The sequence below is a fragment of the Lytechinus variegatus genome, chromosome 4 (genome assembly GCF_018143015.1).
Source record: "Lytechinus variegatus isolate NC3 chromosome 4, Lvar_3.0, whole genome shotgun sequence".
Lineage (NCBI taxonomy): Eukaryota > Metazoa > Echinodermata > Echinoidea > Temnopleuroida > Toxopneustidae > Lytechinus > Lytechinus variegatus.
In genome coordinates this window covers 47,141,049-47,155,800 of record NC_054743.1, presented here as the reverse complement: position 1 = coordinate 47,155,800, position 14,752 = coordinate 47,141,049, and the positions used below count along the sequence as shown (strand labels likewise).

General features: G+C 37.9%; 1 protein-coding gene across 5 annotated transcripts in view; it reads right to left on the bottom strand.

The window, feature by feature from the left end:
- LOC121414193 (SET domain-containing protein 4-like) overlaps positions 1 to 14,752 on the bottom strand; it is a 38,772-nt gene that overhangs the window by 23,480 nt on the left and 540 nt on the right. For 2 of the 5 annotated variants that reach the window (XM_041607269.1, XM_041607273.1), the window contains exons 2-6: positions 6,992 to 7,096; positions 3,478 to 3,515; positions 2,790 to 2,878; positions 1,393 to 1,828; positions 230 to 404 (exon numbers count right to left, since the gene is read on the bottom strand). In XM_041607269.1, the coding sequence (XP_041463203.1) occupies positions 230 to 404; positions 1,393 to 1,828; positions 2,790 to 2,878; positions 3,478 to 3,515; positions 6,992 to 7,096 (843 nt within the window). The remainder of the gene's footprint in view (positions 1 to 229; positions 405 to 1,392; positions 1,829 to 2,789; positions 2,879 to 3,477; positions 3,516 to 6,991; positions 7,097 to 14,752) is intronic. The other 3 variants (XM_041607270.1, XM_041607272.1, XM_041607271.1) reach the window with 3 other exon arrangements.

Sequence of the window (14,752 nt, the reverse complement as noted above, 5' to 3'; positions counted from 1 at the left end):
GACTTGATGCATGCCTGGGGAACAATTCATGGGGGCTGGAGGCAACTTATCCCCCGAATGCTCAAAAGTCCTGAAACTACCCAGAGGAGCTCTAGAAATTTCCATTCATCGCAATGTCAAAGCTTATTCAAAGTAACAGATGTAGGCAGTAAGATGTGAAAAGTAGCCCCTCCCCTCTCCCCCCAAAAGGATAAAAAAATTTGTTGCCTAATACATATCAAAGACTCACCTAGCTCAAAGCAAACTACATCATGCGGGTTGGAGGGGATCACGAAGCCGTACTCTAAGAGTAGGTTCACGTTGTCATGGGGGCCATAGTGAATGAAGACTTGGTCATAGGTACGGTAGCTGTCTAGTGTCTTGATCTGATACGTATTAGACGCTGAATCAAAGCCTGCACTGACCTGGCAGTAGATGAAATAAAGATAGGTAAAAAAAATAATAATGAAAATATAATGATGATTTATGGTGATAATGACAATGATACCTCCCAGGCGTATTAGGGTGAAAGGAGTTGGGCGATCTCACTCTGACTGAACAGAAATTGCAGCCACCACACCATGTTTTCACTACCAAGTATGAATCACATGGCCAACCAAAGTAAGATTTTATCACATGACATTCTGTTTGATCCAATTCATTAAAAAAATAAATTAGTCAAAAGTGGTTTTAGCCTCTTGGAATCAAGCTCTTTTATCATTTGGTTACAGTACTTTACATTCAAACTTTGGATAATACGAAAGTGACTTTATTTCATCAAGTCATCCCTTAAAATGTCCCCAGTTGTGATCTGCGACAGCAGAAAGTGGTAAAACTATATAGGGCTTGCCATATGGGATAAGCAAAAACAAGACCAAAAAAAATCACAAGATTTGAATCTTGCTATTGGTGGTTGGTGTGTAATCTAATATTACTGAACATCAAGTTTTATGAAGAGTCTACTCGCCCAGTACCTTTTAACACTATCTGATCAAGGCCAGGTTGCAGCAATATCATGGAAAAACACACAGATATTAAATCACAGGGAAGAATACCAGTTGATACCTTTGTATATTGAATTATTTCATATTCTTTTCTTCTGCAGTTGGGAAATCCCCAAGCTAAGGTCGACCAGTGAAGTATCAAGGCAATAAGTATCCAACAACCACTAAAAGTGTACCCCCTACATATACATGAACATATAGCTTTGACTTCTGAAGTCGTCTTATCAGATAATATTTATAGTAATAAATTTCTCCTATTTTTTTCTTTTCCCCTCACTTTTCCTTTTTTGCACCTCAGAAACCGGCATCTTAGACAATTGAACACTTGCCCCAACCTCCAGATACACCAATGTGGTGGACATGACCCTGACGGGTCTATAAATCAAAGCAACAAATCATTTGAACATACCTCGGCACCTGGAGAATGGTTGAGAAGGTCGAGGAAAGGAGCTAGAGCAAAGTCATCTTTTGATTTTGGATCAAATGTCTCGCAGCCGCTGGGCTCCATATAGACCGACCTAGAGTTGATCACGAACCACGCCCACAGGAAGGACCCAAAGTCGAAGACGCCCCTGTACCAGGGAAAGGTCCTTTCGATGTCTTCAAACAAGCATGAAGCACTCTCAAAAGCACATCGGATATCCTGTAGCTGTTTGGTGGCACTTATCCGTGCCTGAGAGGGCAGCAGATCAAATTGGGCTTGAGTGGCGAAGCAGAAGGCTGGTGTGGTGAAGTCCTTTGGGAGGACATTGATGTAAGGGTACCAGAAAGAAGATTTGCCATTTGTCCTTTCCATGATCAGGAATGCACAGACTGCTTGGTAGGGGGTTGGTTTCTGCAGTTGTCTGGAGTTGGGCCAAGAATGAAATAGCCATAAAATCTACAAAATTATTCTGTTAGTAGAAAGAGCAAGAACTGCTCAAAGTAGCTTTCTTAAGTAATATGGTGCATAAGCCTACATATACCTCACTTAATTTTCTTTTCATCCTTATGGGAATAGTGGATGAATTGGCTATTGAGGATTACCTAAAGGGCAATTCCATAAAATATGTATGTCCGACCCCTATATGTGGGACCTCCATGAAATTTTCTGTCTCTGATTTGTTTTTTTGAGAGTCTGTAATATTCTCAAAGGACCATGACTTGGTCAGTTTATGAAGTCAAGAAAAACTTTTTTTTTAAATGGGAGTCGGACATAGAAAAAGGTTGATCATTTTATGGAATTTCCCTACATGTACATGTAGGGAAACCAAGATTTGCAATACATGTGTAATTTATTTTCAGAATCATCCTTTAGAATCAAAGACAAAACAACGCTGGCCTTAAGGCAAGGTTATATGTCGTTATGGTGTTCTTATCAAATGCTTACAGACTGAATATACAAGATTAATCGTAAATGCATGTTCAGCAACAGTGCATAGGAAAACTGACTGGGATTTCTTATATCAACCATTGTTTCTGACTTGCGATTGCCACCTGAGAGGGAGCGGCAAAGCAGTAAGCCTATCATTCACATCAAAGAACCCCATACCAGAGAACCAAACTTACCCATTCATGAATAATAAATACCTTCACACTTTTGCCAGATTCTCAAATGAGCATTTCACCCAGGTCTTGCTACTTCTGTCAATCTTTAGTCTCGTCTCAGGCATTACTTGACGAGGAATACAGCCAAGTCACAAAACCTTAACAATAGGCTACAATTCATTCTCAACCCATCAATTTGTATTACAATATAACTTCTCCTTGAACATGGAACGACTGCGGCATACCAACTCACCAGGCACAGCAGAATCATATTCATACCTCTTTATAAGTGGTCCTAATTCCGTGTTCAAGACATCTTTCGGGGTCACAAGCAGACGCCGTGGAATCTCAACTATCAGATCACCGGGCTGCAGAATAAGCACACAATGAGCATGAATAATTCTCCTGCATATATTTTGACATTTCAAAAAGATGATGTATTCAAACGTAACTGAAAACATTTTCAAAGTATAGAACTGAAGATATCAGAGTATTTTGCAAATGATGTGATAACCCATCAGGGGGCTATTTCATAAAGCTGTTCACAATCTTGAGTGACTTTACTTTAATAGGAATGACTGGTGATCCTTTCTTGTAATAATGTCAGCATGAAATGTTCATCAGTGATTATCGCATATGAAAGGTTCACCAGTCGTTCCTAAAGTTGGTCTTAACTTTTATACGAACAGCTTTATGAAGCACCAACCAGAGTGCCTACGGGTACATATGGGATGATTTTACCCTGAAATCTTCGTTTTAATTTCAATCAATCCCTCAGAAATGCTTTGTCAAACATAAACCTAGCCTTTTCAATTGTAAATTTTGACCCATATCAAGAATTCACAATGCAGCTTTGACCACACAACATTTATTTTGTTTCTGATCTTTCATTAAAAAATTTTTTTTTTTTAATCTTTAGAATTAAAACCTTTGGCTTCAAAGGTGGAAATAATGCTCTCTGTCTCACCCTAAAATTCTTTCTTGCCATTAGTCCTCGTCCAGTATCTGTATCACAAATGAATAATAACTGTTTTCATCTTGATTATTTTGTTATTAATGGTACTTAAATGATGATGGTGGACCTACCAACAAAACATATTTTGATAAACATCTTTAACCTAGAGTGATTGTGATAACTTCCTTGTTATAGTAACTACTGTGGCGACAGCCTGGCTAGGTACATGTATATACATGTAACCAATTAAAATCAAGGTTTCCAAATCATAACTGTACATTCCAAATGAAATTGGCACCTGGAAATAATGTCCAACGATCTATTTATTTATTTATTTCATTTACAGGCAAGAAAGTATGACAGCAATTATAGAAACATTACAAAAGAAATGTAAAATTGAGCACCAGCCAATGCTTGGGAGTCATCGAAAAGAATTGAAAATTCTGTCGAGAGGTTCTCCACATTGGCTGTTGCCTACATGGAATAACACAAAATAGCAATAAATTTAAACATATATGTAATTACAGTACTTCTACATGTATATACATGTAAATTAACCTTCATCGTAATAAGAGAGAGACACAAACAATGTTAGCAAATTAATACTTGAAGAAACAATGCAGATTGGGTCAAATCAGCAACGATCCACCCCTTTTTTAAATTCTAAATTTCATCAAAACATAAAAATTGTTCAAACACCAAAGTCCACAATACAAACCTACATGAGTTTAATCTTGTCCAAGGATGGAATGTCCAATACGTAACATTTTGAGGATGTATTTTTAAGTTATTTTTCATAATACAATACTTGCATTGTTGCATCTCTGGGAAGTTCTAATTTATAAAGTGTTATACCCCAAAAAGTTTCAAAAATAGAGTTTACTTTTTAAAAAGCTAATTAAAACATTGTTACGTATGGGACATAATACATTTACACACAATGTCAATGGGGAGATTTGTGTACAAAGTGAATGGAGAAAAACAAATTTCAAGAGTGCTCTGAAAAGTTGTTATTTACTTTTTCTTTAGTTTTCAAAGACTGATTTGTTATTCAATACTCATTAATGAAAACAACTGAAGCAAAAAAATTGTGAAAATGGAAAAATATGAAAAATATAGAAAACAATAGGAATACATAAGAAAATCATGAAACCATGAAAAACAAGAAAAAAATGTTGAAATGTCTAATTTCCTTTTCAGTCATACCAAATATGTATCAATACAAAATTTAAAACAAGTGGAATGCCTCTGGCCGTCTCACCTGCATCACGCGGTTCAATATAGCAGCAGTGCTGACTTTGAATACTACTCTAACTCGCACAAGATGTTCAGTGATACATGGTTACTCTTATATCCACTTTTTATGAACTAGACCAATAAACTTACAGAGATTCACAAAAAACCCCAACATGGCCAAAGTTCATTGACCTTACATGACCTTTGACCTTGATCATGTGACCTGAAACTCAAACAGGATATTCAGTGATACTTGATTACTCTTATGTACAAGTTTCATGAATCAGATCCATAAACTTTCAAAGTTATGATGGTAATTCAACAGATACACCCAATTCGGCCAAAGTTCATTGACCTTTGACCTTGGTCATGTGACCTGAAACGTGCACAGGATGTTCAGTGATACTTGATTACTCTAATGTCCAAGTTTAATGAACTAGACCAATAAACTATCAAAGTTATGATGGTAATTCAACAGATACCCCTGATTCGGCCAAAGTTCATTGACCCTAAATGACCTTTGACCTTAATCATGAGACCTGAAACTTGCACAAAATTTTCAGTGATGCTTGATGACTATTATGTCCAAGTTTCATGAATCAGATCCATAAACTTTCAAAGTTATGATGGGAATTCAACAGATATCCCCAGTTCGGCCAAAGTTCATTGACCCTAAATGACCTTTGACCTTGGTCATGTGACGTGAAACTCATGCAGGATGTTCAGTGATACTTGATTAACCTTATGTCCAAGTTTCATGAACTAGGTCCATATATTTTCTAAGTTATGATGACATTTCAAAAACTTAACCACAGGTTAAGATTTCGATGTTGATTCCTCCAACATGGTCTAAGTTCATTGACCCTAAATGACCTTTGACCTTGGTCATGTGACATGAAACTCTAATAGGATGTTCAGTAATACTTGATTAACCTTATGGCCAAGTTTCATGAACTAGGTCCATATACTTTCTAAGTTATGATGTCATTTCAAAAACTTAACCTCAGGTTAAGATTTGATGTTGACGCCGCCGCCGCCGTCGCCGCCGCCGTCGGAAAAGCGGCGCCTATAGTCTCACTTTGCTTCGCAGGTGAGACAAAAACAGAAACTCTTCTGTTATTTTCATATTTTAAATTATTTCAATTTTTTGAATTAAGGGAAAAATTGTGTACATTTTCTATGTCCCATACGTAACTGTCCCATATGTAACATGTCATTATATTGTTTAATTAGAGGGATTTGGCTTTTAATATGACATGAAACTTGCCTTAGATATATATACTAGAGTATTGTGACTTCTATCACACTAAGTTACAAGTTGTCAAATGAAATACTTTCAGAGAATTCTCAACTTTAAAAAAATGTTTGAAAAATTGTCTTTTTTCTGCGTGCCATACGTAACGGCCCATCTTTTCTCTCAAAAGGTCAAGGTCATATGTCACCATTTTTTGCATGATTATTCTTCTCCTAGATTTCTACCATCATGAGGGTATTCAATCTCAACAAAGTCAATTAACACTATTTCCAGGTCATTAAAGCCTCTGAAATGTCCCATACGTAACATGCGCCAATTCTTGGACTTGCCCTTTACAAAAAGGGGGGGGGGGGGCAAATTTTGACAAGCCAAAAAAAAAAAGAGTTTCAACAGCAAATTGAGAATATATGTCCTACCCCAAAAAATTTGACAAGCAACAAAATGGCATTTTTACATTACAAAGTTTAGTTTTGCTTCTCAAATGGGGGGGGGGCCTAAAAAGGACTTTACTGTTGAGCTGAACTTCGACTTAAAGGGAAGTTCACCCTGACAAAAAGTTTATCGTAAAATAGCAGAAAAAATAATAAAAATATTGCCGAAGGTTTGAGAAAAATTCATCAAATATTTAAAAAGTTATTAGAATTTCAATTATTTGATTTGTGACGTCATATGCGAGCAGCATTCCTACATAGCGAATGGTAAAAAATCAATGAAATGTCATTTTCTCAGAAAATTGAAAATGGTTTTCACTGTAACTTTTGTATATCAATAGACAAATCATTTCACATTCGATCATGAAAAGAAAACAAAATTAAGTCATCAGGAGCCATACAAAATTTGAAACACATGGGGCAGCTGCTCGTTTATGACGTCACAAATCCCAAATTTTGAACTCTAATAACTTTCTTACTCTTTAACAGATTTTCCTCAAACCTTCACCAATATTTCTTACTATTTTTTCTGCTATTTTTACAACAAAGTTTTCTTCAGGGTGAACTTCCCCTTTAAGTTCCGAATAAGGGTCCATTTACTAACCTGGAAAGAAGGCAGGCTTGAGACAGCAACGCTTGCAGCTAAATCCATGTTCTTTCATCCACTTCATCAGTAAGATGTATTGATCTTCATGGTCCACCGGTACTGCTACACAGGATGCAACGATACCAGCGATAACGTTGATAGGGGTGTAGCCGCGCCGTTGTGGTGCGCGATGGCAGTGATGATAATGAAGGTGTTTGTGGTGGAGAGAAATGGAAAAGGGAGAGAACAAAGAAATGAAAACAAATAAGGATTAATTCATTAAAAGGATAAACTACAAACAATGTTCAACTTTGTCTTCTCTAATCTCATCTTGTCCATTAATCCTGCAGTATTTCATCTACATACAAAAAGTAGGCCAAGATCTACAATACATGGTTAGGGGTCCTGAAGCTACGTGGGTCCCTGGTAAAGCTACGCTCTCAAAAGCAAAATGCGCATTGTGTGTGTGGAACTGTAACTGCACAGTGACAAATGGTTCCTATTCAATTTTTCTCGAGAGGCTGCAAAAAATCACTACATGCACAGAAAACCAGAAAGTTTGATTTCATATTTTCCTATAGTGTAATAATATATTTTAGAAACTGAGGCACAGAATATTATACATAGCTTTAGGAACCCTTCTATATGTACATGGGGCGTCAAAATCAAGAGGTCAGAAAACATGACAGGATTTTCGTGTTTAATTAGCAGTGATTACTGATGGGTGAGTTTGCTATTTTCTTAAGTGATGATCTTTAGAATATGTACAACTTAGTGAAATATAATTTGAAGCAGGGGCGGCGGAACCGGGGGGGGGGGGGGGGGGGGAAGGGGGGCAAATTTCCTTATAGGAAAATACCCTTCCTTTTTCCCTAATGGAAAGTGCCATTTTCAAGATGAAATACCTTTTTGAAGTATGTATTTTTAGATTAAACAAGTGGAATGCCTCTGGCCGTCTCACCTGCACCACGCGGTTCAATATAGCAGCAGTGCTGACTTTGAATACTACTCTAACTCGCACAAGATGTTCAGTGGTACATACATGGTTACTCTTATGTCCACTTTTTATGAACTAGACCAATAAACTTACAGAGATATGATGGTTATTCAACAAAAAACCCCAACATGGCCAAAGTTCATTGACCTTACATGACCTGTGACCTTGATCATGTGACCTGAAACTCGCACAGGATGTTCAGTGATACTTGATTACTCTTATGTACAAGTTTCATGAATCAGATCCATAAACTTTCAAAGTTATGATGGTAATTCAACAGATACACCCAGTTCGGCCAAAGTTCATTGACCTTTGACCTTGGTCATGTGACCTGAAATGCGCACAGGATGTTCAGAGATACTTGATTACTATAATATCCAAGTTTAATGAACTAGACCAATAAACTTTCAAAGTTATGATGGTAATTCAACAGATACCCCCAATTCGGCCAAAGTTCATTGACCCTAAATGACCTTTGACCTTAATCATGAGACCTGAAACTTGCACAAAATGTTCAGTGATGCTTGATTACTATTATGTCCAAGTTTCATGAATCAGATCCATAAACTTTCAAAGTTATGATGGGAATTCAACAGATATCCGCAATTCGGCCAAAGTTCATTGACCCTAAATAACCTTTGACCTTGGACAATGGACATGTGACGTGAAACTCATGCAGGATGTTCAGTGATACTTGATTAACCTTATGTCCAAGTTTCATGAACTAGGTCCATATATTTTCTAAGTTATGATGACATTTCAAAAACTTAACCTCATAGGTTAAGATTTCGATGTTGATCCCTCCAACATGGTCTAAGTTCATTGACCCTAAATGACCTTTGACCTTGGTCATGTGACATGAAACTCTGATAGGATGTTCAGTAATACTTGATTAACCTTATGGCCAAGTTTTATTAACTAGGTCCATATACTTTCTAAGTTATGACGTCATTTCAAAAACTTAACCTCAGGTTAAGATTTGATGTTGACGCCGCCACCGTCGGAAAAGCGGCGCCTATAGTCTCACTCTGCTTCGCAGGTGAGACAAAAATCACCAAATTTTGACTTTTTTCGCACTCGCATCAATTAGGCCTTATGGCCCATTGTTAGTATGGTACTCATTCTGTCCTTGGTTACAAAAATGCTTTTCAATTTTGCTTTTCAATTTTTGGGTTGGAACATAACAAATTTATGGCTCAAGTTTTGCACTCACATTATTTGATTGACGGGATATACAGTGCGTCCCAGAAAAAACGAAACCGAGATTTAGCGATCATTTATCATTACTTAATCATAAATAAACTAGACAAATGACCTACCAATTTAAAGCTTAGAATCTCCTCTTTCATCTGATATTACTTAGATTATTTCTCATTCACGCATGAGTGAGCAAAGACAATTTGAAGAAAGGATATCAAAAACTCATTTGGCGGGGGTATCTGGGTTTTAAAAAGAAAACCACATATTTGAAAAGTTCAATATCTCCTCTTTAATTTGATACGTAAATTACAGAAAATGGTTAAGAAATAACAAAGTTCTGGTCATTTGAAATAAGGCTTGAATTTCAATAATTTCATAAAATGAAGAGATTCTCCAGGCTGGCTTTCAAACTCACTCGACACTCCGTTTTGTTGACGATCAGCCATGCGTTAAATCTTTTGTTCACCATGCGAAAGCTTCTGTGGGAAACCTCTGAAAACACGTTTATCTCATGAAATTATGGAAATACAAGCCTTATTTCAAATGATCAGAACTTTTTTATTTCTTGACCATTTTCTGTAATTGAGGTACCAAATTAAGGAGCAGATATTGAACTTTTCAGAAATGTGGTTTTCTTTTTGAAACCCAGATACCCCCCGCCAAATGAGTTTTTGATATCCTTTCTTCAAATTGTCTTTGCTCACTCATGCGTGAATGAGAAATAATCTAAGTAATATCAGATGAAAGAGAATGTTTGAGGAAATTACTTGAAGATTACGAAACTTACAAGAATTTATTCATTTTTTTTTATTTTGACTAGCAGCTAATGCATATGTTGTGGTTTGAGATGACTTATTCTTCATCTTCTCTTTAGGAGCAAATGTTAACTGAATTGTGATGATATACTGAAGGTACAATAAACATTTTCATTTTTTTTCTTTTTTCAAAAATTTTCAATTTTTTTAGAAAATTACATTACATTGATATTTTTACCAAACGATATATAGGAAATCTGCTCGCATATGACGTCAAAAATCAAATAATTAAAATTCTAATAGCTTTTTATTCTTTGATGGATCTTAATCCTCAAAACTTCACAAATATATTTTGATTATATGTTCTGCTATTTTGAAAACACACTTTTTGTCAGGATGTTCAAACTTCCCCTTTATAATCAGTGACTAAATACAATCCCTATCAGGTCCCTTTTCTGGCCTCAGTGGCCTGTACATGTAAAATTTCAGCTCACACTTCACGCTCAAGTCAATTTCTTTAGGATAGGCTACGTAACTTTTTCATGTTAAAAAAATGCTTTGATGTTCAGTTTTCATGTCTTATTTCAGTTATTACAAAAGTTTGAGCTTGCGATTCTCGCTGCATGGCAACATCAATCTCGCAAAGCGACAAGGATGCCCTTTTAACAGTGTATAGCAGCAAAAGAGCAAGTTTCAAAACTTCAGATTTGACAATTTTCCAAACCGCTCAGATCACTCGCTCGCTCGCAGAAAAAATAGAACATGAATATACAGAGCTACCAAGTCTCACGCATTATGCGTGAGACTCAAGCATTTTGGACTCTTGTTCATCCCCTCAAATCTCTGTCTCATGCCACTATCACAGCCTATCCCCATCACAACGAACAATTGTCCATAGACTGTGTACAACGGATAGATCGTCTCCGCACAGCGATTCGAAGACCGCTGATTGGTCAATCGCGCAGATCACGTCATGACCACGTGGTCCCAAAAATAATTCCTTCGGACTGCGTGCGGAAGTATCGATAGCGATAACGATATCCGGTCACGTTGTGTACGCCGTAAATAGTTTTGGTTCGTGATCGGATCGCTCCGGTATCGATCGAAAATTATCGAAACTCTGCAATTTCATGCATATTCAGGCGACGCTCCGAAACCCGGAAGCCAATTGACTTTGTGCACGTTGCGATAGACTCTACAAATTCCAACGAACACGATGGCATATAGTTTAGTTTAGTTTAGTTTACTCCAACGATGTTGTAGGACGAAGCCTGTTCATCGATCAAAGTAGAAATGTCTATTGTTGCTCTCCTTCAGACAAAATTAGATGCGCTACTTATGTTGGCATGGAGGGGTGGCAGGGGTATCATAGACAGTGAAAAATCCCATGGAAACACACAAGAAACGAAAATTACTCAAAGTCATAGGCAATCTTCTCCCAATGCTTATCCAGTCTATTCTTAAAAGCAATCACTGAACAAGCAGTAACTACATCTTCTGGGAGACTGTTCCACACATCTATCACTCGGTTAGCAAAGAAAAACTTACGCACATCAAGACGCGAATATCTTTTCTCTAGCTTTAAGGAATGACCTCGCGTTTTACCACCTTGTCTCAGATAGAAAAGTTCAGAACTTGAATCATAGTAACCATGCAGATATTTGTACACATCAATCATGTCACCTCTTTTACGTCGATGACTGAGTGATGGCAATTTCAGGAGGCGAAGACGTTCAGAGTATGATAGGTGCTTAATACCTGGGATCAATTTAGTAGCTCTACGTTGGACACTTTCTAACCGCCTCTGCTCACCCAGCTTATACGGTGACCACGCAGCCTGGCCATACTCTAAGATAGGGCGAATAATACCCTTAAACAAAAGCTTAATAGAGGTCTTATCCAAATGTACAAAAGTTCTTCTAATAATACCAAGCAGTCTATTAGACTTTCACACCACTTTAGAAATGTGCTCCTTGAAAGAAAGACGTGAGTCTACCTGAACTCCTAAATCTCTCTCACTCTCACATTCACGTAGAACAACCGATAGTGAACCTTTGGTCATATGATACTCAGAGTCAGAACTACTTCTTCCAATCTTCAACACAGTACATTTATCTGGGTGAAAACGTAGCTGCCACTTCTCAGCCAGGCCTCAAGCTCAGTCAAATCATCCTGCAATTTACCGGTGGCCCCTGGAACATCAGAACGAACATACAACTTAGTATCGTCAGCAAACAGTTTGGCTGAAGTCTGCACTATATCTGGGAGATCATTAACATACATTAAAAACAAAATGGGGCCGAGAACACTGCCCTGGGGTATTCCACTGCAAACTTCTGACCAGTGGGAATGTTGACCACTGACAACGACCCTTTGACGTCTACCAAGCAGGAAATCACTAATCCATGCATGCATTTTCCCTTTGACTCCAAGAGCTTGTAGTTTACTAAGAAGTCGGTGATGGGGGACAGTGTCAAAGGCTTTCATAAAATCCATGAACACTACATCTATACTACCGCCATCATCCAAAATGCGGGTCCACTCATCCAAAACTTCTAAAAACTGTGTAGTACAGGAACGTCCAGCAATAAAACCATGCTGATGAACAGAGAGCAGCTCATTCTCCTGGAGATGACGAATAAGTTGTGTCCTTATCAAGCTTTCAAGTAACTTACAAATAACACATGTCAGACTTACAGGCCTGTAGTTCCTACCTTCTGATTTGCTTCCCTTCTTGAATACAGGGGTCACATTAGCACTCTTCCAATCTTCAAGCAAAACTCCTTGTCCTACACTTTTCTGAAACAGAATGGAAATAGGAAAGCAAAGTACACCAGCTAATTCCTTGAGTACACGTGGATGGATTTGGTCAGGCCCAGGAGCTTTACTTGGTTGCAGTTTACACAGAAGATTGAATACATCATTGGAAGATATCTCTATGTCATCAAACGGAGCAATAAAAACACCCACAGGGGGAGCTGGCATGTCATTCATATTCTCCTGAGTAAAAACTGATGTGAAAACATCCTGCAAAACTTCAGCCTTTTCCTTGTTTGAAGTAGTGGTACTCCCATCAGGTTTGACAATGTTGGCAACTGACTCCCGGACAGTGGTCTTGGATTTTACATAGGACCAAAAAGCTTTAGGGCATTGTTTAGATCCAGATGCAATACGTCCCTCAAAATTATGAACAGCTTTTCTACATGCCCATCTGGCCTGATTACTTGAACGGGCGTAACATTGGCGTTGTTCATCGATATCCCTTCCACTGTATCTTGTACGATTAACATCCTTTAGCATATCACGCAGTTTCCTATACTGTCTGTGCTTCTCCTGCACAAGGCCAAGGGTCTTTGCATCCATCCAAGGTTTCTTTTGTTGATGCCTCTTTGAGTCAATCTTTGGGGTATATCTATCGACAGCATCATGTAACTTCTGCTTGAAAAAGAGCCAAGATTCCTCAACAGACTTATCTGCAAACTCAGCTTCCCAATGTACATCATGTAGCTTATCACTCATAGTTGCAAAGTCTGCCTTGTTAAACAGGTACTTGCTGTCTCTAATGGAAGAGATAAATCCGTTAATCTTCATATCAAAAATGAGAGTGCAATGATCACTTTTCCCTATGCCTGCAGTCGTATTAATTTCAGAAATGTCATCCTCACTGCAAGTAAAAACCAAGTCTAAGATGTTAGAGCGCTGGCCTTGTCTGTGTCTAGTTGGTTCTTGTTGATGCTGTACAAGGAAAGCATCCCTCGTGCTTTCAAGAAATTTAAAGGCTGGGTGTTCTACACCAGGAATACATGTTTCAGACTTCCAATCAATCTCGGGATAATTAAAATCACCAAAAATCAAAACATCTTTAAAACCACCTGAACCAATCCCACGTAAAGTAGAACAGAGTTGTTCATTCTCAAGATCATTACTATTTGGGCTGCGATAAACTAAACCGACTAGAAGTTTGGTGCTTCCAGAGAAAGGAATCTGAGCAAACACGGCCTGCTGAAATCCATACACAGACAAACCTGTAAATAACTCGGGTTTCAAAGAACAAGATATATACAAACATACTCCACGACCGTCTTCTTGTAGGTTGTGGAAAACTTCATAACCATCTAGCTGAATTTCAGCTAAAGATAGATTGTAACGAGAATTCTTTGGTTTAACTTCTGTCAAACCAATAACATGGGGATGATAACTAGAAATAAGAACTTGTATTGTAACTCATGCCTTTTATTTAGGAACGTATCTACATTAGAATATATACACTTGAGGCTACTAGGATATGCATTTACTTGCTGATCTCCGGGAAGTCTTTTCGACTTGCCAGATCCAGCTCTGGAGCTACCTGCTGCCCTATCACCTGGGGTTGGCGAGGATCCTGCACTGATCTCATAGGAGAAGCTTGGTACCTTCCGATGTTAGATGCTAATTCGTAAGATTTTGACGGAAAAGCAAGAAGTAATCGAAATTTGCTTACCTGTGCAGTATCGGTGAGAAAATAGATCCTCCGAGAATACCTTTCATAATTCATATAAAATACGGGAAAGTGAAATTCTAGGTCGATTTTGGTACGAGGTGATAGAGAATTGCACACTTGTTTTGGTGGAATTCTGTGTGGGGAAATAAAAGGCTTGCACTGCGCATGCTTACTATATTTTCATTCATAAATTGGTTCTCGGCAGGGGCTGGATGACGTCATGTAATAAGCAAAACTGTACACGACCGCTACGTTCACGCTCCGCTATCCGTTGTACACAATTGTTCGTTGTGCCCATCGACATTGTACACAATGTCTGTGATCTCACTCAGATTCACAGAAAATCT